This window comes from Lissotriton vulgaris, chromosome 10 (assembly GCF_964263255.1).
Source record: "Lissotriton vulgaris chromosome 10, aLisVul1.2, whole genome shotgun sequence".
Classification (NCBI taxonomy): Eukaryota; Metazoa; Chordata; class Amphibia; order Caudata; family Salamandridae; genus Lissotriton; species Lissotriton vulgaris.
The window spans coordinates 939,686,349-939,711,214 of record NC_141698.1 but is presented as its reverse complement, the minus strand read 5'-3'; the positions used below and the strand labels follow the sequence as shown (position 1 = coordinate 939,711,214).

At 42.2% G+C, this 24,866-nt stretch overlaps 1 protein-coding gene across 1 annotated transcript in view; it reads left to right on the top strand.

Annotated features, from left to right (window-relative positions):
- Positions 1–24,866, top strand: part of DYNC1I1 (dynein cytoplasmic 1 intermediate chain 1) — a 1,862,117-nt gene that overhangs the window by 1,777,023 nt on the left and 60,228 nt on the right. The window contains exon 17 of the mRNA XM_086941928.1: positions 10,747–10,872. Coding sequence (XP_086798054.1) covers positions 10,747–10,872 — 126 coding nt within the window. The remainder of the gene's footprint in view (positions 1–10,746; positions 10,873–24,866) is intronic.

Here is a 24,866-nt window from a genome sequence, read left to right as displayed (position 1 = left end):
GGCGTTTAACTAAAATACTAATATAGCATGCATTAACTACGAAAAACAGAAGTGTACCCTGTGCTACTTCCCATTGTAGGTGGAGTGCATTAAAAGGACAGTGCATCAATCAACTAATAGCACTCATTTTAGTTCATAGTATTATTAAACATTAAGGGGCTCATTAGGATTGCGGTTAATCCGCATCCTACGGGCCGGCGGAAGCCACCGCCGGCCCGGAGGATGCGGACTAACCGCTGCGGACTGAAAAACATTAGTATGGCTAAGGGATCTTTTTTCCGTCTGCCGCTTTTTCGCCGCGGTCGCCTTCCGACCGCGGCGGAAAAGCTCTAACATGGCTGGCGGTGTCTATCAGACACCGCCAGCCATATTACGATGTCAGCGGTCCTATGCCTTTACATGGCGGCATTTCTGCCGTGGAAAGGCATACAGACATTTCTTTGGGGGCCCGTTGCGGGCCCCCAGGGGTGAAGGGGGGGTGGGGGTGCACATGGGTACCCCCCTGCCTTTGCGTGCACGAAGCGGCAGGCACCACGCGGTGCCTGCAGCTTCGTGCACGCAAAGGAAAATATGGTGTTTTTAACATTGCGGCGTGTGCTGCTTCAAGCAGCACCCGCCGCAATGTTAAAAATACAGGATGTGACCGCCAGGGTGGCGGTCACATCCTAATTTGCACGGAGGGACCTCCGCTGCCCCTGAGCTCCTAAATTAGCAAAGTACCAATCACAGCAATCCAGGAAAAGACATCAATGTTTACCATTCCAGGGAAAGTATTTGCAGCTTTTAGATTAGTCAAATACCACGTTGAAGGCCACCTGTATCAGAGTGAAACCTACTCTGGACAAGAGATTTACCTCTATTTTGAGCTCATCATCAGTGGAGTACAGCTTAGTCCATTATGAACAAGTTACCCGCTATAAAGATAACCAGAATAACCCGAAGGTTGGAGTAATATGTAAAATGTGTAAAACATTACAAATAACTTATAGTAAGTTCCCATTTTAGACAAAGCCTTCTAAGTGAAACACATTAGTCTAGTAAGGACACTCTGTTTTCTACAGCTTAAATGTCTGCCTTCTGGCAAAATCTGTAAACACTGGATAAGCAAACTACCACCCATTCCAACTCTGAAAATCTCATAGTCATTTAACATTCCATGCACACGATTGCATCTATTGAATTAGTAAAATGCCATACAAGCCATCCTGGAATACAATAAAAGCAAATGATGACATATGTTTTGCTTTCATTAATGTACATGCGACCGAAAAATAAACTCTGGGCAACCTCTCACTTTAGACAAAGGACATTCCACGTGAAGCCCATCAATCCTTCAGGAACACTGTGTTTTAGACCACTGCAATGCCTGCATTCCGGCAAAGTGTTTAAACACAAGATTCTCAGTATACCGTTCATGCTTCGCGAGAATGCAACATAAGCACTTATTATTCCGGGCAAAGCAATACAGTGTTTGAATTAGTAGAGGGCTCCCCAAGCCCTTCTAGAATAGTGTAAAACACCCTCTAGTGTTTCACTCTCATGCAAGCTTATTAGATCAATGTAGCTTAGCTGTGTTATGAACAGGTTACTCACTATGAGTAAACAAAATGCTTAGAGGTGTATAATGAAGCATGCATTATAAAGAAAAAGAATGTTACTGCTGTTTCGTTAGTTTTTGTTCACTTCTAATTTTGTAGGTATGGGCACTGTGGTACACAGAGATCGAAGGATTTGCCCAAAAGGACAACATTTGGCCAAATTTGAGAGCTGGGATCACAGCCTATTGATGATTACTCTTTAAAGAAGCATGTAGAACCTAATTTCCTAGATTTATATTTCTATGTATATAGACATCTAAATCGGTTTGTATGGCAGGACATTCGTTTTTTCACATGCTCCCAAGTACTCTATTTCTCTGTGTGGAGATAATGTCTTGCACCCTTTAAAGTGCGCTGCTGTTCTTTTCCAGAGCATAATCCGTGCTTTATAAAACTTAACAATAAAATAAAAATTAAATAACTCAGGTGTACTAGGTGTGTGTTGTGTAACCTAGCTTCAAGCCCATACCCCAACTTTTGCTGAACAAAATAGGTTTAAAAATGCCCAAAATTAAGATATGAGAGTTCTACAGTGCTATTGAGTGGTTTTACTGATTGTACAACAAACTGGAAGACCAAAGTCTGATTGGTCGAAAGGTCGATTGGTTTGTAAATATCACTGGAACCCAAAAATGGCATTGTTGCACCATAATAGATGTTGACCATTAAATATTTTTATGTATACCATATTAATAGAGACAAGGATCCACTGTACTCAGCATTTCTTATTTCATGGGAATGCTCAACCAAAGACCGAGTTGTTTATACTTTTCAATATATATATATTAATTTATTGTGGTATAAGGGAAGAGAATATAGATATATATTAGTATAGTATGAGAAATATACACACACGTGCACTCTCTCTCACTCATTGAAGGCCCTATGTTAAGTATGTTGCATCCTAGTTTGTTCTCTATGCTAAAAAGAAGAGAAAATAGAGTTCATATGTGTAATTCAGAAGGTAAGGTGGTAGGGAAGAATTATTTTTCATTCTACCAGCCGCACACGGTACACAGGGTAGAATGATGCCCAATTATGGTTTTAAAAGTATGCTTTACCTAAAGGCAGTAGGAGTGTTTGCAGATGCTCTTTACAAGGTTTAGCTAACAATGGGCAGCTGATCGCCCAGAATGTTTGTGTTTTGTTAGTTCTTCATTTGTACAATGCGTGTAAAATTAACTGGCTTCTCATGCTTAGTAGGAAATCCGAATGAGGATTGCTTTTTCTGAGTGTCCGATTGTTTCAAGATCATAATTCACTAAAATGTTGTAATTTCAGTGGAATATGGAAAATTACTCACCGGTGTGAAACAATTCCCGTGAATTACATGTTTTAGAAATAATTGCTTATTTGTCAAATCACAATATCCAAACAATTATTAAAGATGTATAAAACATTACCAAGCAGTCCTACTGCTGGTAAAATCTTCTCAAACATTCACAGGGTTATGGTCCATATTGCAACTTTGTGCGTGTTACACGAATCTATGCTTGTTTGTTTGATTTCGGAATGAGAGCTGACTGATTCCCCAGCCCTCCAGCAATCCGTGCTGCATTTTTCAGTTGATCGTCAGACGACTACTAAAGTGAAATATGACAGAGGAGGACACGACTTAAACATGGCAAACCTTTGTTCATTTGTTTGCCTAACCTAATATTTGTCTCCGGATAAGTGTCCAAAACATCCTGAAGTCTTTTGTGCAGGGATGACTAGTATTTATTCACCTCTGCAAAGTGTTCATTATTAACAGGTGAACTGATATTTTTTCTATGGGCAAAATTGCAGCACACAGATGCCCGGAATACAGCTCCCTCGCAATAAAAAAAGACATCAGATTTTTATAGAATGACATATTTTTGATGGAAGATACTACGAGTTTGTATGCCTTGACAATTGACTAAATAGAATGCTTGACAGTAGTTGCTACCAGGACACACAAAACAAATTAAACCACACACGAGTAAAGTAAACGTGAATGCAAACATTTACTGACGTATTTCTACATGCTTTTGACTTGAGACTTTGAGCTTCTTTGCCACTTTTACTCAGCTGTGGAAATAATGCAGAGAACATGTTAATAATGCATGTTTTACAATATAATATATTTCAACGACATATATTTGAATTGATATTTTACATTGGCTAATATAGTTAACAATATATTCTTTTATTCGTCACGAGTTTTTGTTGGCTATTTTGCACAAGAATGAACATTGAAAAAACTCTTAAAAAATTATAACGTATTTCAGAATGCATGGTAACAACAATACATGTTTTATACTGTATGTTTCAACAATAAATATTGAAATGTATGTTTTGCATCAGTGGTTGTTAAACTTTTAACTTCTGAGGACCCCCATTTAATCATTACTGGAACCTATGGACCCGCACTGAATCATTATTGGAATCCGCAGACTCCCATTGAGTCAATACTGGAAGCTGGGGACCTGGCCTGAGATTTCGATGATTTGAACCACGAAACAATAAACAAAAAATACAGAAACAAGCATTCATCAAACAAATACACAAATGATGAAATATTTTATTTAAATCACAAACACATAAAAAAATCAACATTTTAATTGTAATAAGAAGATTGGAGCGTTTCTAAATTCAATTGAGGGCTTTTTATCATCCATATTATAATCTGTTTGGTGCCCTTGCCCTGCTCCCTGAATGATTCTGAGGACACTAACTTTATTATTAGCCTCCCGTGTCAAATTCATTTACATTTACAGAGCATTTTAAAAATTTCAATTGTACATGTTGCTTATTTATTTATATACAATTTATTATTCTATTAATGCTATATAATTTTCTATCCAGCTGTGGCCCCCCTGCATATGCTTTGCAGACCTCCAGGTGTCCACAGTCCACAGGTTTAGAACCACTGTTTTACGCTCTATGATATAGGAGACAATATATTTTTTATTTGTCCCACCTTTTTGTTGCGTACTAAGCAACCAAATGAATAATAAGAGAAATACTGAAAAACAATGTGTCTCAAATGACGGCAGTGCCTCTACTGGCCCTTTGATTCAAAAGAACACCTAAACTGATTATTCCTCAAGTCTGATTTTATTTTATGGACTCACACACCATTACCTGTGCACACACGTGATCATTTTAAATGCAAAAAATACAGTCTTTGAAGAATTTGTATTTAGCTGATTTGATCTTCATTTTAGGCATTAAAACATTCTTTAAGCATATAACTGTTTTACATGTTTAAATTCTAACTCCTTTAGCTTTATGTCACTACCGTGCTCCCAAAACAGCAAAACTCTCATTAGAGGAAGTTTCCAAAATGCGGTGATTGCGGATTCACAGCTATCATTCTTGTTCGCCATTGTGCTTTTATCGACATTTCACTTCAGGCATTGATCCAGCAAATGACATTTACAGAGAGGGTTCTAACACTCTTGAACAATAGAATACATAGGGAAACACTAAAGGGCATTCTTGCCATTGTACGAGTGCGCCTATTGAACACCGCTTCAGAAGCTAGAGGAGAAATGATCTCTGCTGCTCACAGGCATGCATATACCTTCTATTTTAAACAGTGAATAACACAAAAGCATTTCTGGTGAAAAAAAACTGTAGGCTTATGCTTACCAGTAGCCCCCCAAATTATACTTGAAGGTCTCTGGAAGGAGCTGTAACTTCCATTGTGAAGAGCCGGAGACTCAACGCTGTGGCTTCTGAAATTGATGGCATGATGGCTAAGTCGCACGCAGAGCCCATTGTTCCTTGAACTGCAGTTCAGTTTTACTGCCTGTGTTAGGAGAATGTAACAATGGGAAGCAGTGAGTGTTCAGAATGTAATGTGCTAAGCAAAGAGCATTGCTTTTAGCTATACCATTCTCCTGTCCTGATAACTGTGCGCCACAAAGCTAGCATCTGTGGGGAGGTCTTCAGTGATGCTGCTGGTTTCTGCTTCCAGTGGCTTCCCTGTTAGGCGTTTAGTGGTTGCAAATGAAGGCCTTCCCCTGCAGTTTTAAAAATTGTCATAACAAAGAATTTCAGTGTGAGATGCAGAGTAAGTTTCTCTTGAAATCTTTTGCCAGTTTGCAATTATTGAGAAAAAAGATATTCTGACTTGGCTAAAGTGTTCTGAACCTACATGCTAGTGGTATTATTGATCCTAACGTTAAGGATTGTAAACATGACATCTGTGTGATTGTAAATAGTGTATCCTGTAATGATTAATGTTATTAATGACATTTGTTTACAGTGGGTTATCATATAAGTTTACCTCTGTCTTTGCCATATTATTTTTAGAGTATGGGTGTTGTAGTGGGTTTATCACTGTTACGGGATGACCAATTGTTTATTGTTTTAGTCATGGTAGAGTCACCTTTGTATATCAAATGTGCCCAGTGACTTGCCCTTGCCAGTTTCTTACTAAATCTTTAATTAGTCCCTCCCTATACTTAGGAGGCAGAAATAGGCAGGCTATACCACACAATAGAACTCTGCTATCTACATGAGGCAACATGATATTATTTTGTACATGTAGTTTGTAACACCGCATTACAGGCTGAATCTTCACAAGAAGCTGAGCACCCCAATTCGGCAATGGATGATCAGAAAATCCTAATCTTCCTTTTTAAGTAATAAGGAATGGGTTGAGACCTAATGGAACAAGACGATGGGGGAGGTGGCTCCTATTACTAGTGAAAGTTGGTCCAATTATATTTATGTTTTTTGGCAGGACTACACACTCACTTTATAGCACCACAGAAACCTAAAAACAAGGTGGTAAGGGAGAAGAGTTGGCCTACCGGCTAAGGTGGTCAACGACAAATCTGGGGAACCGGTTTCGAGACTCAGCAAGGACGAGCAACATCCTGTAATTCTGGACAAATCACTTAATCTCCCTGTGCCTAATAAAAATGAAGGTGTCCTCATGTAACGCAACTGGTGCTCGTGTAAAGCGCTCTGATACCCGATACCTTCGGGTCAAGTTCGCCTAACGGTTAGGGCGGTCGACATCAAATCTGGGAAACCAGTTTCGAGTCTCGGCAAGGACGCGAAGCATCCTGTGATTCTGGGCAAATCACTTAATCTCCCTGTGCCTAGCAAAAATGAATGTGTCCTCATGTAACACAACTAGTGCTCGTGTAAAGCACACTGATATCCAATTCCTTCGGGTCAACTTTGCGCTATATAAAACTCTGTTAAACAAAAAAAAGGTGTTATAGGTTGCCAGCCCTTCTGGTTAGCAATGAAGCAATTTCTGAAAGGACAGAACAAGTTCTATTTTTTTTTTTAAACCTGCTAGGATGAGGCTGTCAGCATACTGGACTTCCTCTCTGTGTTTAAATTGGTATTCTTGTTTGTAAGTGTGTATGGCATTTGCATAGTCCAGTTTGGCACTATATGTGGTACCAACTACAGCTATATGTAATCAGGGGTACTTTATGTATGTAGTCTGTGAAGGTCTTCAGTTTGAAACAGGGCTTATTATAAGCTTTGAAGAAACGCACAAAAAGTTTTGAGGTCTAGCAGTTGAACCTCAGTCTTGGCTACACTAGGTTTGAGGCTTCTCTTCTCCTTCTACATGCCAAGATTAAATGTTTTTTCTTTCAAAAGCACTGGTGAATGTGTGTGGTGCCCCAATGTCATCGAAATGTAGATGAATACCTGATACTTGATACCCACATGTGAGGAAACATGGAAGGTACAGAGGGCAATGGCATAGATTGTGAGCCCTTCAAGGCTTCATAAGTGAGAGTTTCAGCATTAATTGGGAAGAAATGAAGATTTCCTTAGTGCAGTCTTTTGAAGAGTAAGTGCATAGTGTACTCCTGGCACACTAAGCATAGAAAGGGATTTCTTCAACCACAAGGGTTTGTATGCCCACATACATTTATACAGCACATATGATCCTTCACTCGGTCAAAAAGCCATATTGAGATAGTTCTAAATTGTAAAATCTTTCATTGAAACTCCTTCAATAATTGAGAACTAACTGGGAGGATGGATATGGAATCAATGTTCTATTTAAACGTTTGGCCCAGAATATATTTGCTTTGCAATTGCTGTAAGGCCAGATTTTTAAAAGAAAAAATTGGGACTACATCCAGTGGTTGAGTTAGAGTTGTCATATACTGCTACAGGTTTTGCCTTACGTTCACCATGAAAATACACAAGATGATGGACAGAATGTTGCACAATGGCAAAACATTCACCCCCAGTCACAGATCTGGGTTTAATCCATCGTTATTTTGCTCACCAAGCCACCCCAGTTCAGACATGGCCATATGCAAATCAGTCTTGACCCTGTGCCTCGTGGGAACAGTCCATCCCGAACTGCCAAGCCATGTCTTCCCTGGACCGGAATAAAGCATCCTAGGACCGGTTTCTGGCTATGAATGAATGAATGAATTGTGTCTTATACCGCGCTAACTTAGCCCAATGGGCGTCAAGGCGCCTACATCAAATAAAGGAACTAGCCAGGTCAGACAGCAGTATCTCATTGGTAGGCTCTGATGAAGTACCAGGTTTTAAGGGCCTTTTTAAACAGGTCGATGGAGGGTAAGGTTTTGATATCCACCGGAAGGGAGTTCCAAAGCTGAGGAGCGGCAACAGAAAAAGCTCTCGCTCCCCATCTGGTCAACCTAGCGCGGGGCACTACCAGTTGGTGTAGCCCGGCCGATCGTAGGCATCTCGTGGGTACATAGCGGGTGAGCAAGGAACCAAGTGCGTCCGCAGGGCCAGCCGCAAGTGCTCTATATGTAAGACATAGGAGCTTAAAGGAGATTCTAAACTGGACGGGGAGCCAGTGAAGATTTCTCCTAGCAATGGTGGCAGATGATGCTATGGGAAGGGCCAGGACGAAGCGCGCTGCGGCGTTCTGTACAGTTTGCAGTCGATGGATAAGGCCCTTGTTGGACTCCACATAAAGAGAGCCGTCTTCAGCCAGGATAGCTTGACTCCAGTGGCTTAGTGAGCACAGGATCCACGTCTGGGCATATCCTTCCCACATAGGGTGAACAGCAAAATACACAAGATGATGGATGGAATGTTGCACAAAACATTCACCCCCAGTCACAGATCTGGGTTTAATCCATCGTTATTTTGCTCACCAAGCCACCCCAGTTCAGACATGGCCATATGCAAATCAGTCTTGACCCTCGTTCACCATGGTCATTGGTCAGCAAGGATGGTGCAGAAGTTTGTAGACTCTGGAATAGTCTCAGCAAGTGCTTCAGATTTGCAGCTACCCTTTGAAAAGTTTGCAAGCATCGTGATCTTTGTTAGTTGAATAATTATTTAACCCCTCCCCTGCTGATGACGGAACCGCTCCGTCATCAGCTACGGTTGGGCTGTGCTGATGACGGAGCGGTTCCGTCATGGCCCGGCCGCCGCGCCTGCGCGGCGCTGGTTTGCGCGCCTGCGCAGCGCTGGTTTGCGCGCCTGCGCGGCGCTGGTTTGCGCGCCTGCGCAGCAGTTTTATTGAGCGGGGCGGGTCATGACGGAACCCCTCCGTCACCAGCACAGCTCAACCGCGGCTGGTGACGGAGCGGTTCTGTCACCAGCATGCGGCCGCCGAGCGGCCGCCCCGCCCACTTAGTGCTGCGGCGGAATAGCCGCCGCAGCGAAAGGGTTAATGTATGCCTTACAATTTTCTATAAGCTTGCATTTATATAAGTAAAGAGTTCTTGAAAGAGGTTAAAATGTGGGATGCAGCCATAACTTAATAAATAAATTTTCATAGTTTGAAATGCTTAGTAATATAATTGAATTTAAGAGACTGATGGATAACCTGCTATCTTTAAAGACTATGTTCTAGCTACAACCGGATCATCAGCTGACCAACATTCAGGAGCAAGTCCGCGAAAGCAGCATAAGTGACCACTGTACTATTGTCTACACTTGTTCCTGTTCCCCATGTTCCAGGTTGTTTTATGTTGAGGTCACCAAAACTTTCTGGTATTTTCGGCTTGAGATATTTAAACAATTAAATACAATGTCACAAGAGACATAGGATCAGTTTCTTTAGCAAATATTACTTACAATCACAAGTTCCAAACTACATTTGTGTGGTTGGTGTTATGGTAGACATGGTGCTTCAAGTGGCTAATAACTAACGAAATGAAATACTGTAAAAGTACGCCAATGTGACTGCTTGCCAAACAAGATTAGGATATTGAGTAAATGATTAAAGTACTCTGGTAATTCTCAATGATGATTGGATACATCTCTTACATTTTTTATATATACACACACATACATACACATACACACATACTCTGTTCACTGATACTTGTTATATTTCAATACATTTTCACTTGAAGTACCCATAGCCTTTACATTAAAATTCAAAAGACTATTGTCTGCACCTATAGGGTTTGTAAGGAGACAGTTGCTGAATTTACTGTACTTAGATCGAAAGGCTGTCAACCAGGTTTCACTTCCATTATTTCTGTAGATTTCTCCTGTGCACACAATATTGTTAAAATGCAGTCGTACTCATGTAAAGTGTGGGGGGAATTATACTTGTGCATGCTTTTTTTTTCTGAGATTCCATTTTATTGTAATAGTAAATCAATCTGGTAAATTAATAATTGAAGAAAGATTAGATAATATGTAAAATTCAGTAACTTGTTAGTGTGGTGGGTGAGATGCACTGTGATTTTTCCACTACCTTGGGCAGTGTTTATGTACAAATAAATATGAGAATCATTTGTGGGAATATGGCATTCTCACATGTATCCGCAAGAGAGCAACGTTCCTTGTAATGGAAAAAACTAATATTTTGTATCTATGCATAATTGTATTTCATGAATAATACTTACATAATTGTAAATCTACTATATATATATACATATATACGCACACACACACACACACAGTTATTCATTTGAAAACCACTTCGATGCTAATGACAAGGGTAACTCGTCATGCACTGCCCATTCATTTCAATGGAAATCTCATTATATGAGTAGTTTTCCCTTAGCATCCAAGTGTTAATAAGAAAATTCAGTTTCACAGAAGAGAGAGAAATCTTGGCACTGAGCTGTACATGACTGACAAGGCCAATCTACATGCCTTACATGGTAGCATATTGCATATTTGTTAATCCGCTCTAGTGTCATACATTTTCTAATGTGTATCAATTCCATTACTTTGATATTAGGTTCCATCGGCAAGTGTGATTGTAGAAGGAGCATCTGCTCTGAACCGGGTCCGGTGGTCTCACAGTGGTAAAGAAGTTGCTGTGGGAGATTCTGATGGTCATTTATGGATCTACGATGTTGGCGAGGTAATAGTCTACATTTTCAACATGTTGTTAATATTATGGATAATAAATCAAACAGTTCCCTAGTTCCACATACTAACTTGGGCAGATTGGATTGGACGACATTTTTGTAAAAATTGTCTGCCGTAGTGAGAATACTGCCTTGATATTAATAATCAAAGATTTGCATAGTGAAAGCTGGATGCTGCTTAAGATTAATCGATAAAGAAACAGGTATGAATGATGTCTCCACAGGAACATCACAAATCCATTTAATTCCATTCCACATTTCTAGAGTGGTCAAATAGCAGAGAGAATCCAAACACAAGTGTTGGTGGGGGAGGAATTCAGACCAGCCACATCTTTTTTTCCCCCCTAAAAGCCAGATGATGCCCAATGGGTTGGATTATGGTGCAAGTTTCATTTTATAATTTGTGGTACTGTTGCCAGTTAAGCAGGTACCAGCTTGGATGTCTTTGTTCTTGCAGAATAAATGTCTTGCAAGATATTATGGAAAGACTATTTTATGTACCCATGGTCAGTTTACAAACATTACATTGTGTGAAGAGGTTAGGAGTTTAAAGTTGATTTTGGGGCTTATTTATGAGAAAGTCAGCCACGCAGTGCAGTGCAGCAAGTCACCTTTTTGCGCTGCATGACAGGGAATGGGCAGGAATGTGCTGTATTTACGGGAAAACGGTGCATTCCTGTCCTGACCCTTGTGCCGGCGCCCTTTTGGCAGCCTAGCACCAATGCAGGCACACTTGCACCATTTTGATTTGGATGATCTCTTTATACTACTTCTAGCCATATTTTATGTCTATTTTAATTTTTGCCAAAAATATAAGAGAGGTGTCCAAGTACACCAAAGGGAAAGAAATCAACGAGACTAATCCAGGGGGAACATTCGGGCGCCTTCTGAATGATTACATCCATCAAATTTCAGCTGCCGATCTTTGGGCTCTTAACCCCAGTCAGTCTGTTTTTAAAAATATAATCAAAAAATGTGTAAGACTGAAATCTCTGGCTTCAGACAAAGCTCTTGTCACGAAATGTAGTCATTCCTGGGCGGTAGTCAACGCCTATAAACGATTGACCCCTGCTGCCTACCTCTCTACGACATTTTCACTTTATCTAAAGCGCTGCCGGATTGCCCTAAGAATGGGAGATTGGAGCTTTCTCCAAAATCTACCCACCTGGCGTCGTAAGAAGGAGGACACAACATGCAGAGGATGCGGGTTAGCAACAGAAACAATCTTACATGTGCTCTGCATCTGTCCCTCATTTAATTTCCAACGCAGATGTCTGCTTAAGCCAGAATGGAACAGGCTGGGAGTTCGGACCTGTAGGCATGCCATTATCGCTGCTCTGTCTCCAGATAATATTGTCTTAAACATAAACTTGGCCAAATTCATTCAGCATGCTTATCGCAACCTAGATAAAATGGACATTGCTGAGGCCGTACTGCTGATTGACAAGACTGAACATGTACTTTAATAGAACTTACAATGACCGGGAGGGCTAATCTACAAATTGAAATGTTTTAACTAGTATGCTTACGGTCACATTTTATTCTTTTATCATTTTTTATTCATAAAACTGTACACAGTGTGATTTGTGCAATCTTTTAAAGATATGTTTTTTATATCTAAATAAAGAATGATTACTACTACTACTACTTACTACACCAAAGGGAAAGGACGCCAAGTTCAAAAGCTTAAAACAGAAAATCCCTTTGTGTTCTCTTTGTATGCATACAGTACACCAATCACCTTTAGCAATCATTCACCACTCACGCCCACTTCAATATAGCACCAATGGGAACTCAAGAGTCCAATGTCAAAAAAGAGGGTCAGTTATTTTTTTCGTATAACATATTGAAAGTGTAAGACCACATACATTTATTCCAAAGTCTTATGACATACATAAAGAGTGTGCACAGCCTCACCTTGTCAGTGAATGCAAGTTAGGCGCAATCTGTTCCCCTTTCTTGAGACAAATGCGCTTTAAGTAATGCATTGCAGTCTAAAATTAAATCAATTAAATGTCTTTACTTTTGTGGTGACCTACAGCCTGAGATAAGTTGGGGCACAGGCCGTAACATCTTAGGGAATTCATTGGCTCCATTACAAATTTCTGGTTCATTTCTCATGCTTAAGAGCATTTCCTTGCTGAAAGATTAGCCAAATCCTACCCCTTTTGTGTTGTAGCTTAGATATAGGGACCCTCTGCTGCCTTTTTTTAAATATATGTCATTATAAAAGCTGGCAGGTGAGACCATGATCCGCAATACAGTTGTTTAAATATTATTTCCTTCGAAAACTGTCTAGTGTCCATTTCAAGTACATGCCTTTTAAACTGCGAGCAGATTTAGCCTCTCATCGTTCCTGTCACATTTTATGCTTTTTTTAAATACTGGAACTGGGGTTCTTCTCTTTCGCACATCTTAAATAAGGGAAGTATGAGCTATAAGGATCTGGCTTTAACCCCTTCGCTGCTGGGCTAATTCCCCTGCAGTGCTGGGGGGAGGGGGGCCGCGCGCGGCGGTGCTCGTGACGAGCTGAGCTCCTCCCGCTGCACGATGGCGCTGTGATTATGACGAACTGAGCTCGTCATGACCATACCTGTTTCCATACAACACTCAGCACAGCAGGGGAATTATCCCCGCGTGGGAGTGCTGCGGCGGTCATGACGACGAGCTCAGCTCATCATGAGCACAGCGCCACCGTGACTCATGACGAGCTGAGCTCGTCATGAGCACCCAAGGTGTTAAGATCTTTCTTCAGGGGTGTTTTCTTTTAAACAAAAATATTGTGTAATATGGTAGATGACCTTTCAATAATGCCATTAATGTACCAAAAATTGTACCACCATGACAGTACCTTCTCACCTGTCCTTACTGATTGTATACAGTAAATTCATTTTGGTTTTATACCCATAGAATATAGATGCAGCTGAAAACTTTTACCATATACGCTAGAACCATCTGCCTCACAACTAACATAAAAAAATACACACGGATGAGGGTATGGTTTTGCCACATATTTGTGAGAATTTCTTTGCTCCCATTTCCCTTTGGGTGTTCACACAATAAAAGTAGCTGTATTTTATTCAAACCCTTAATCGCAATTTAGCATTAATTGATATTTCAATTCAAGTCACCATTGTAAGACTATACTCACAACTTTTACTTGCCTCAAAGATTATTTGTATACTGTTATTTTATGGGAATTTCTTAAGTGCAGTATATACATGTGCTGTTAATTAAATGTAATTGCGTTGGCGCTACTCTGAACAATGCACTGTAATAAGCAAATGCAGAATAGTCAGGATTTCAGTACTATGGTGAAGCTGCAGTGCTCTTTCACTATACCACCATAGTCCCAAAAAGAGAAAGTTGCAGTGGGTCGCAGCCTGTGCCAATACAACCTGTCCATCCATATAGTTGTTTATGACTTTGAGGTTGCTCAAGAGCGTGGCTCAGGAAAATGTCTGAGATCAGGAGGTGAAATATGCTTTACTTATTCAACCTGTAGTACAATGCACAAAGCCTTGACTTGGAACCATTTTCTCAGGCAGTCACTGTAGTCGATTCAAGTAGGTGAGGTATGATCCCTCATTTCCAAGATTTATGAAGAGGCAGGCTTCTAAGTTCTGAACGTTTTGGACCAGGGTAAAACTCTGCCTTAATTGGCCAACTCAGTGATGGTTCCCTTGCATAGAACAACCGCCTTTATTACACACTCCTCTAATGGAATGATAGTACCTGGCCTTGATAACTACTCTGACCTGAGGTGCCACAAAAAAACAGTGCTCAACATATTTTTCTTTGCAGAAACATGTTGGCTGAAAGAACTGCTGTAATTCGTAACGTAGTGTGATTGAGTAGCTTCTATGATCATGATCTCTGATTTGCGAGGATTGAATGTGAGTGGACACTCCAGTAATCAATAACGTTTAGGATGTTTGTGAAATAAGAAGAGCTGGTGGTACTTTTCTTACAAAGTTTAACAATGTCATCACTTAAAGCCGAGATGAAAATAGGAGCATTGGCATGCGCTGTTTAATGTCAGTGAGAAAAAAGGAATTCAGCTTTCATGTGATGGTTAATGGCTAGTCAAGGGATTACAATATGTCCATCAAGTGCTAAATCATTCCTAGCCCGAAAACAACTGCATGGTTAATATTAAAGGTTTTAAGGATGTACGTATAATTTGGAGGGATAGCTCAGTGAACTGAAGATTCGTCTCCAGAAACAATAATTGGCAATGGCAATAAGGCTCCTCTTAGGGTTTACAAATCCAGTGTGGTTGGCTTTGGCAGGGTTTTCTGCTTTTGTCCATGACGTTCAGCATTGGCAAAAATAAACAATGATTACTACCAATGCTGAATAGCATTAGTTAAAAAAAAAGTGCAGTGACACATACTCATGCATGCTTCATCACACACGTGCATATATCTGTCATGATGCTACAGCGACCTCATGGTCATCAAACACATGCGTACATTCACCACCAGGCATAGGAGCACGTCATGAGGCGATAAACATGTTGTTTTTTATTTTTATTTACCAGTCTAGGATTGCAGATGCACATCTGGAATGGTAAATACACAAAAGTTATAAAAAGGGCACCAAATCACATTTTTTCAAGAAAGGAGTAGCCTGGCTCCAAACTGCAGTTTTGTTTTTATTTTATTTTAAATGAAACATAGGGCATGGAGTGAGTGGCAGGAGCAGCATGAGGAGAAAAGGAGGAGCTGGGTTGGGTGGAAATTAAATCACTTTTAAAAGGGTGGGACAACCGAGTGGGAAGGGTGGAAGAAGCAACAGACAAGCTGGGAAGGCAAATGGAACAACACAGAAATTGTGGGGTGTGGGCGGGCGAAGAGTGTGAGAATCAGCAGACAAACTGGGAGTGAATGGAGAGTGGGAGCATAAGGATAGCAATGAGGTTTGGTATTTTAGTGGGGAAACATCCTACAAAGGAGAGAGAAAGAAAATACATGCATTACCATGGAGTGCTGAAAGAAAAAGTAAAACATAGTTCCCTGAATGTAAGCAGTGAAATGGTACAGGTCAGCAGTCAAAATGTTGGTAAACAAGCTGTGCTTCATGTTTAGGGACAGACACAAGAAGAGAAAGGAAATCCCTCAAATAAGAAGCAAGAAATCAAAGTTGACAATAAAACCAACCCATGGTAATCAATAACCAGATACAAAGTTCACTGTAAAAATTGGTACTGTCCATAATAGGTCTTGTACAACAGACAGCAAGAAGCTGTCTGAAGAAGAACTAATAATCATTGATCAGTAGGCCACGAGTTTAAACTCTGGAAAACCCGACAAAGCTTTGTATTTTACTCCAAGTTCGGTAAATTGAATACCATTTATTAGTTAACGGTAACATTTAATTACAATGCTTAAAAGAGTAGAAGTGTGATTTGAAGCACTATTTCAACCATATTATATTTTTGGCGTGGGGAGGGAAAACATAATGTCAAGGGGGTGTAGAGAGTCGATTTCTCCAAAGGAAATAGTAGTTCTGATGGATATATCTGCCAGTGGATTCCTCACCTTGTGAATATCCCCTGTAGCTCTCCACGCCGGCGAGGTAATGGACGACGTCACAGAGGGTACGACTCCGCTCGCGACCCCGCTGATGTCACTGGATCCATAATAGGGCCTCGTCGGCGTGATGACGTCAGTTCCCTTTTTTCCGTGCCGTCGACGCCAACGGATTTTAGGGACTTTCCGTAGTTACTTTGTATTTCTAGCTATTTTCCTCTGTTTCTTTTGTTTCTTTCGACAATGTCTGCGAGGAAGTCTGGTTTTAAGCCCTGCAGAGCAGATGTCCATCACTGACCCGCATGAAGATTGTGTTTGGCGGTTGTCTTCTGACCACGACGTCGATGGATGTCCAAGCTGCAGGAAGATGAACTCAAAAGCGTTGAAAGAGAGACAGGCGAAGATTTTTATGGCTAACATGAGGAAGGATAAGAAAGCAAGTAGGAGATAGTCGAGGTCTCGTTCCGAATCCAGGTCGGGCTCTAAGTCGGCGTCGGGACACTCGAAGCCGAAGAAACATAAGAAGAAGAATCGCTTGGCTTGCAAGCTCAGCCTTTAGGTTCTTTTCGTAAATACAGAGGATTTGGGAGGTCATCATTTCGTTCATATGGCCAACCTCGTCAGCAGCAGCAACAACAGCAACAGGATACTCTATACAAGTCTTATAGAGGAAAAAGCAGCGTCCACAAAGCCGTCAGCCCTCCTCCTCCTCCTCCTCTTCCTCAACCTCCCCTCCTATCTTCACAGTAAAGCAGCCCTAGATTCCCCATTCCGGATCATGTTGGTTCTGTAGGGGGTCGCTTTACCCATTTTCTACAGGATTGGGAATCTGTCACTGCAGACCTTTGGGTTCTCAATCTTGTGGAAAATGGGTATGCTCTTCCCTTTCGGGTATTTCCTCCGAATTTCCCTCCTAGCCAAGGGGCTTGCTCAGAAGACCATCTCTATCTCCTTCAGGAGGAAGTTTTGACCTTATTAAAGAAAGGTGGTATAGAGGTGGTTCCAGAGCAGGGGAAGGGTCAGGGATGCTACTCCCGGTATTTCCTGATTCCCAAGAAGGATGGCAGATTACGTCCAATTCTGGATCTCAGGATCTTGAATCTTTTTCTGAAACAAGAGAAGTTCAAGATGCTTACCCTTGCGCAGGTTCTTCAGACGCTGCTGGAAGAAGATTGGATGGTGTCGATCGAATTGCAGGATGCGTATTTTCATATTCCCATCCTGAAGTCGCACAGGAAGTATCTCCGTTTCATGGTGGGTTCGCAACATTATCCGTTTGCGGTCCTTCGATTTGGACTTACTACTGCCCGGCGGGTGTTCACCAAGGTGATGGCGGTGGTGGGAGCCCATCTCAGAAGATCAGGGATTCCAGTTTTCCCCTATCTGGACGACTGGCTTCTCAAATCAGAGTCTCCATAAAAGGTGCTTCACCATTTGCAGGTGACAACCAAGCTGTTGTACAAATTGGGGTTTTCGATAAATGTACCCAAATCTCACCTGGTGCCCTCACAGCGCAACCTGTTTATAGGGGCGGTACTGGACACTACTGTCTGTCGAGCATTCCCTCCACCTCAAAGGATTCTCGACATTCTGGAAATGATTCCCTTGTTTTACAATGGAGTGGTCGTTTCAGTCCTGAAGGTCCTTTGCCTGCTCGGTCTGTTTGCCTCCTGCATTCTGTTGGTCAACCATGCACACTGGCACATGAGGGCGCTCCAGTGGTGCCTCCGCAGGCAGTGGTATCAGAACAATGGAGATCTCAGGGAGTCTGTGAAGATCTCCAGAGCAACTGCAGCGGATCTGTCTTGTTGGAGCGTGGAGGGCAATCTGTCTCAAGGAAAGCCCTTTCATCTGCCTCCATCGGTTGCCACTGTGATAACGGATGCATCTTCCCTAGGGTGGGGTGCTCATTTGAGGGATCTGGAGGTCAAGGGTCTTTGGTCTCCAGAGGAAAGGTTGCTTCACATCAACCTTCTAGAATTACGGACGATACGTTTGGCGCTCAAGGCCTTCCTTCCTTCCCTTCGTGGTCGGTCGGTTCAGGTCCTAATGGACAACACGACCGCGATGTGGTGTGTCAACAAACAGGGAGGAGTGGAGTCTCAGTGTCTCTGCAGAGAGGCTCTGTGTCTCTGGTCCTGGGTTCAGGACCACCAGATTTTTCTGATGGCAAATCATCTGGCTGGAGTTCTGAACATGCGTGCAGACAGTCTCAGTCGGCAGTTCTTGGCCGACCACGAGTGGAGGCTTCATCCAGAGGTAGTTCGTTTTGTCTTCCGGACGTGGGGAACTCCTCGGGTGGACCTGTTTGCTACTCGCGACAATGCTCACTGCTCGTCATTCTGCAGTCTCCAGTATCCGGTGCAAGAAGCTTTGGGGGACACGTTTCAGTTGAGTTGGGGCTCACATCTCTTTTACGCGTTTCCTCCCATACCCTTGATTCCTCGGGTTCTGAGGAAGATTCACCAAGATCGGGCTCAAGTTATATTGATCGCCCCGTATTGGCCAAGAAGGGTGTGGTACACAGATCTTCTCCACCTCTCCTCCTGCCCGCCCTTCGGTCTCCCTCTCAGGGCAGACCTCCTCTCTCAGATGGAGGGGCAGGTTCTACACCTCCACTTCCAGAGCTTACACCTTCATGCCTGGAGATTGAACGGGGCAACCTGAATTCTTTTTCTCTCCCACCTGATGTGGTGGAGGTTATTCTTTCAGCCAGGCGTCTTTCCACCAAGTCAATCTATTCTTATTGATGGTCTAATTTTGTTTTGTGGTGTGGAGAGAAATCTATTGACACCTTAATGGCTCGTTTGTCCTACATACTTCAGTTTGCTCTTTCTTTGGCCCAGCTGGGTTTTGCAGTTACGACTGTAAAAGGTTATTTATCGGCCTTGTCGGCATTCCTTTGTTTGCCGGATCAACTGTCTTTGTTTAAGTCGCCTATTGTGTTACGATTCATAAAACCTCTTACCAACAAATTCCCTCCTACTCCATTTATTGTGCCTCAATGGGACTTGAATCTTGTTTTAGCCTATTTGTTGGGTTCACCTTTTGAACCTTTGCACAAGTGTCCCATGAGACTTCTGTCTTTTAAGACTGTTTTTCTTGTAGCAATTACCACGGCAAGGAGGGTAAGTGAGCTTCAAGCTCTTAGTTCAAAGCCCCCATTCTTGACCATTCATGCTGAAAGAATGGTTCTCAGAACCAGGGCTTTTTTTCTGCCTAAGGGGTAACTCCTTTTCATCTGGGACAGTACATTACCCTTCCAAGAAGGAGGAGCAGCTTCATCGTCTGGGCCCTAAGAGGGCGGTGAGCTTTTATCTCGATAGGACTAAGGACTATTGTGTGGATGACCAGCTCTTTGTTGGATTTGCTGGCTGCAAGAAAGGAAGAGCGTTGCACAAGCGCACGCTATCAAGATGGATTATCCTGTGTATTAAGATCTGCTACGCCCTGGCTGGTAAGGAACCTCCAGAGGGTATAAGAGCTCACTCTACTAGAGCAAAGTCTTCTACATCTGCTTTGTCTAGCGGTGTGCCTGTAGAGGACATTTGTAGAGCGGCAACTTGGGCCTCCCTCCACACATTGGCGAAGCATTACTGCTTAGATTCCAAAGTGAGGAAGGATGGCCATTTTGCGCGTTCTGTCCTTCAGGATTTTATGGTATAGAGGAGTGGACACCCTCCTCCGGGAGTGGGGACTGCTGCGGGATTCTATTCACATGGTGAGGAATCCAATGGCAGATGTATCCATCAGAAGAACAAGTTACTTACCTTCGGTAATGCTTTTTCTGGTGGATACAGTATCTGCCTGTGGATTCCTCACAAACCCACCCGCCTCCCCAATGTCCACTCTTCTATACCTGCAAACTGTTTATTTTATGATTATATCTTTCAATGGAAATGTTTAATTGCTCTTGATATTTGCATTGATTTCACACTATGTGTGTTGGTTTGAATATTGTCTACTATATGTACTGTGCCTATTTATGTCTGTCTGTCCGTGGGCACGGAAAAAAGGGCGGAACTGACGTCATCACGCCGACGAGGCTCTATTATGGATCCAGTGCAGTCAGCTGGGTCGGGAGCGGAGTCGTACCCTCTGTGACGTCGTCCATGACCTCGCCAGCGTGAAGAGCTAAAAAAGTTTCCGATTGGCTGCTGCACAGGGGATATTCACAAGGTAAGGAATCCACAGGCAGATACTGTATCCACCAGAAAAAGCGTTACCGAAGGTAAGTAACTTGTTCTTCTCTGCCAAGAAAATAATTACATATGCAAATACACTTATCTGCCATACTCAGACTGATTCTGTCTAGTACTGCATCGCCATGACAAATACAGAGAAAGAGGAGTCTTCTTTCAGCTCTTTAGCTGCTGGAGAACTGCAGGAGTACCTCATGAGATTTTTATGACCCCCACAAAAGATGTAAATGTATTCCCAAAATAAATCACCATTTAATTTTTTTTGTGTGAATTTGTTCAGAATGAACTGTAAGTTAGAATCTATTTTTCCCAGAGTTATACTGGTGCCAGAAGAGGTATGTGGAAAAATGCAGTGGAACTAAAACCTGTGATTCCTTTCGAATCCTGGTATTCTTTTCCTGTATTTCTTTGTTTCATTCTGAAAACTCATACGTGAATTTTAATTACCTAAGAAAAAAAGTCTGTAAGGTGTATAATATTCTACAGATCACTGGTTTTACAAATATATGTGTACATATAAATGCGGACATATAAGAATGTATTGAGGTGAAACAGTTAAAGTGCAAAAAATCACATATAACTGGGACGTCTAAGGCCCAGATGACTAATATAGAATATTATCTTTATATCAACAAGAGAGATAGGGCGCGAGTAAACACTCCTGTACCCCAACAAGTATATCAGAAACAACTAAGGAGTGACTCTGTGAAACGTAACATACGTGAAAAACAAAATAAAAGTGACAGGTTATTCAAAGACCCCTACTTGGTTGAGGCAAATCTAGGATTTGGCATGTCCAATCCTAATAACCAGGAGGCAAAAACCCAGTGGACAAGAATGACTGCATCCAACAGGGAAAGACAAGTAACCTCTTGTTTAGAAGGACCCTCACTCACCACTAGTTGGTGACATGCTTCATCATCGGGTCCCCACTGGGGTGGCCGAATGCCCCCCCAGCGTGCTACCTCGCCTGAGTTACAACGGAGCGGGTTGATGGTGAGTGTAATAGTGATTAAACTTAAAAGGATGTGCAAAATATGTGAGTGCAAGGTTAAAAAATACTCGGTTGGAACCCAAACAAAATATTTAATGCGGGCCAACCTGTATTAGGGTTAAAAACGTGAAAGCCGGACAACCAAAGGTTCTATATTAGGAGACCTGTGTCCTTAATTACAATATCTGGTCAACATGTTTCTGCTGTCAAAAAGCGGGATCGCACAGCATTCGTCAGGACCACAACTAAATGGCACTCCGGTGGTATGTACGCGCTAAGGTACACCCTCCCGTGAGGCACTTAATGTGAAAAATTAAAAATTGATAAGTGAAAAAGTAGTTACTCACGGATATTACCTGTGCCAGCACACTGTGGATTACAGCAGCCAAAGATACCTGTAGAGGAAGGAAAGAGAACAAACTGACACACACAACAATAAACATGTAATCCATATGAGTCACATGTAGTGAGACAACATTCAAGGCATGACAACGCCTCTGTGTCCTTCACCCCATAGTATAATGGTAAGGTTATGGTACCTTTTGAATGAGGGATTAGTAAATAGTGCCTTGTTTCGATTAGTGAAAAAGAAAAGACTGTTAGGACATGAGTTCCCAAGGATGCAGCAGACATTATTATACTAGCGTATCCAAGCCTATACCAATTGAGTGGCTGGGAACTCCTTGCTGGTACCCAACTTATATTAAAGCTGGGTAGGGCAAGAAAATCGTTTTACAAAATTCGGAGACTTACGAAAAATACTAAGGACCTCAGTGAGTGGAACCTCCAGTGGCAACATGCATAAATACAGAAGGGTTAACTGTGCCGAGCAGGGGGAGGGGCGCACTTACAGATTTGAGGAAGTAAAATGACTTCCTGGGTCAGAGCGGTGCGGGAAATGTTCACGCGGCGTTCACTCTAAATGAGTCAGGAGAAAGGTAAAGAGTTACAAATTCCTCCATGAAACTGCTGTCTTACCAACAGGAGCGAGCCGTCAGGTAGAAACGCTGTTCCCGCACTTACTTCTACACTCGCGACTCCCCGCCCAGCACCTATGCTCAAGGACTGCCGTCTGCCCGAAAGTAAACAGGAACCGGAGTCGGGCTCTTTACGTATTCAGTGTCAAGCCGGTCACGTGACCAACGTGCCTGAACGTAGAAGGCGTGGGCCTGCCTTGGGCGCTACGAAAAGTTTTAAAGGGGCCAAGTTAGTAATACGAGGAATCATGGTTCGAGATCCCGTAGCTCCTCGGAAGTTGCTCAGAGGCTTAGATTTACATATTCTGGGAGGGAAAAATTCTAAAACAATAAACTTATAGAACAACAGTCAGTAAGTCTTATTGCCTGCGCCAAAATAGTATAAATCCTTGTTGTTGAGAAACCATCCGCAGCATAACAGGGTCAACATCGTGTGAATCCATGTTGATCATAAATAAGAACAACAGTCAATAAGTCTTATTGCCTGCACCAACAAAGTATAAATCCTTGTTATTGAGAAACCATCCGCAGCATAACAGGGTCAACATCGTTTGAATCCATGTGGATCATAATTAAGTGTGGGCAATACACGGCTATCTGATTTACCCAGATCAGGTTTGAGCGGCTTGTGTGTACCCAAAATCTGTAATGCGGCCTAACCTGATGGAAGCCACTGTTGTTGTCACAGGGACTCAGAAAGAACCCAACCGTAGCAGTGTAAACCATTATGAGAGATTACATAATCCATAAAGCAGAACGAAACCAGTGTTTGGGGGTTAACAGGTGGTAAAGATAACCCACTCTCACGCACAGTAGGTGTTAGAGTGACATAATGCAGGAATAAACCAACAAGGCTAGGAATACCAACTGATGGCTGCCATGACGAGGAAGAGACAGGAAAAATGGATGATAAAAGAGTCAGTTTCGTCTCAACACTGATCCCCACGGGATCTCGTCATTAAGTCCAAACTTATTAGTGGACAGACGGTAAATCCATCGTTGTTCTTTTTCGAACAACTTCGCTTCCGATCCCAACGCCATCTGTTCCAGAATTGTCCAGCGCATATCGTTAGGAGTATATTGTTTCTCCAAAAAGTGGGCAGTCATCTTAGTTGTTGATTTTCGGCAGCGGATATTGCTGCGGTGTTCACCTATTCTTAGTTTAATGCGTCTGGACGTCATGCCAATGTACTGTAGTCCACAAGGGCAAGTTATTAAATAAATCACATTGGCTGTGTTACAGCTCGTATAGCCACGTTGTTCCCAGAGTTGACCATTCAATAGATTTAATGTTTTCGTGTGAGTAGTGAGGTGACATATATTGCAATTCCCGCAGAGGAAATGACCAGTGACAACTGGTAAGCCCCAGGCATTCAGCACTGTGGCACCCGGTTTAGTCAGTGTCAAGTCCCTCGGGCGAGTATGGACCAAGGAATCTTTTAGACTGGTGGCTCTATTATACGAAAAGAGTGGTTTGTCCCACTTGTGTCTGTTACTGGTTATTATTTTCCAGTGCTTGGAAATGCTCCTGCTAACCGCATTGGACAGTGGATTATATGTTGTTACACAGGTGAGTGGAACTTCTGTATTTTGGGTCCTGGGAGTTACATTAAGAATTGTGTCCCTCTGTTGATTTCTTGCTCGTCTCTGACTGTTGTTAATTATCCTTGTCGGATACCCTCTGCTTTGCAGTTTAGTTGTCAGTTCCTCTGCTTGTTGTTTGTAGTCAGGTAAATTACTGCAATTACGGCGCAGCCTTAAAAACTGGCCGTAGGAAAGATTCGCCCGCAGGGCCCTGGGGTGGTAACTTGTAAAATATAACAAGTTATTCTTAGCAGTGGGCTTGGAAAATGTTTTAGTCTCCAGTTGGGTATCCCGTCTACTAATGTTTACATCCAGAAATGTGATGGTATCAGAGGAATACTCATGCGTGAACTTCAAATGCTGGTCACAAGTATTAAGCCACGTAAAAAAATCAAGTAATGAGTGCTCTTCCCCCTTCCATATCATCAGCACATCATCAATATAGAGTTGCCAAAAGATGATGTTGGCAGAGAAAGGGTACGTGGGGCCCAGGATATTCTTGACCTCAAAGTTGAACATATACAGACCTGCTACCGAAGGGGCAAAAGTGCTGCCCATTGAAGTGCCTGTGGCCTGGAGGTAGATTTTCCCTTCATGTTCGAAATAGTTCTTCTTGAGGGCCAAAGTAGCACATTCTACCACAAAGGAACGTGATGTTAAAAAATCCCAAGGTGCATTATCCAGTGCCTCTTGTAC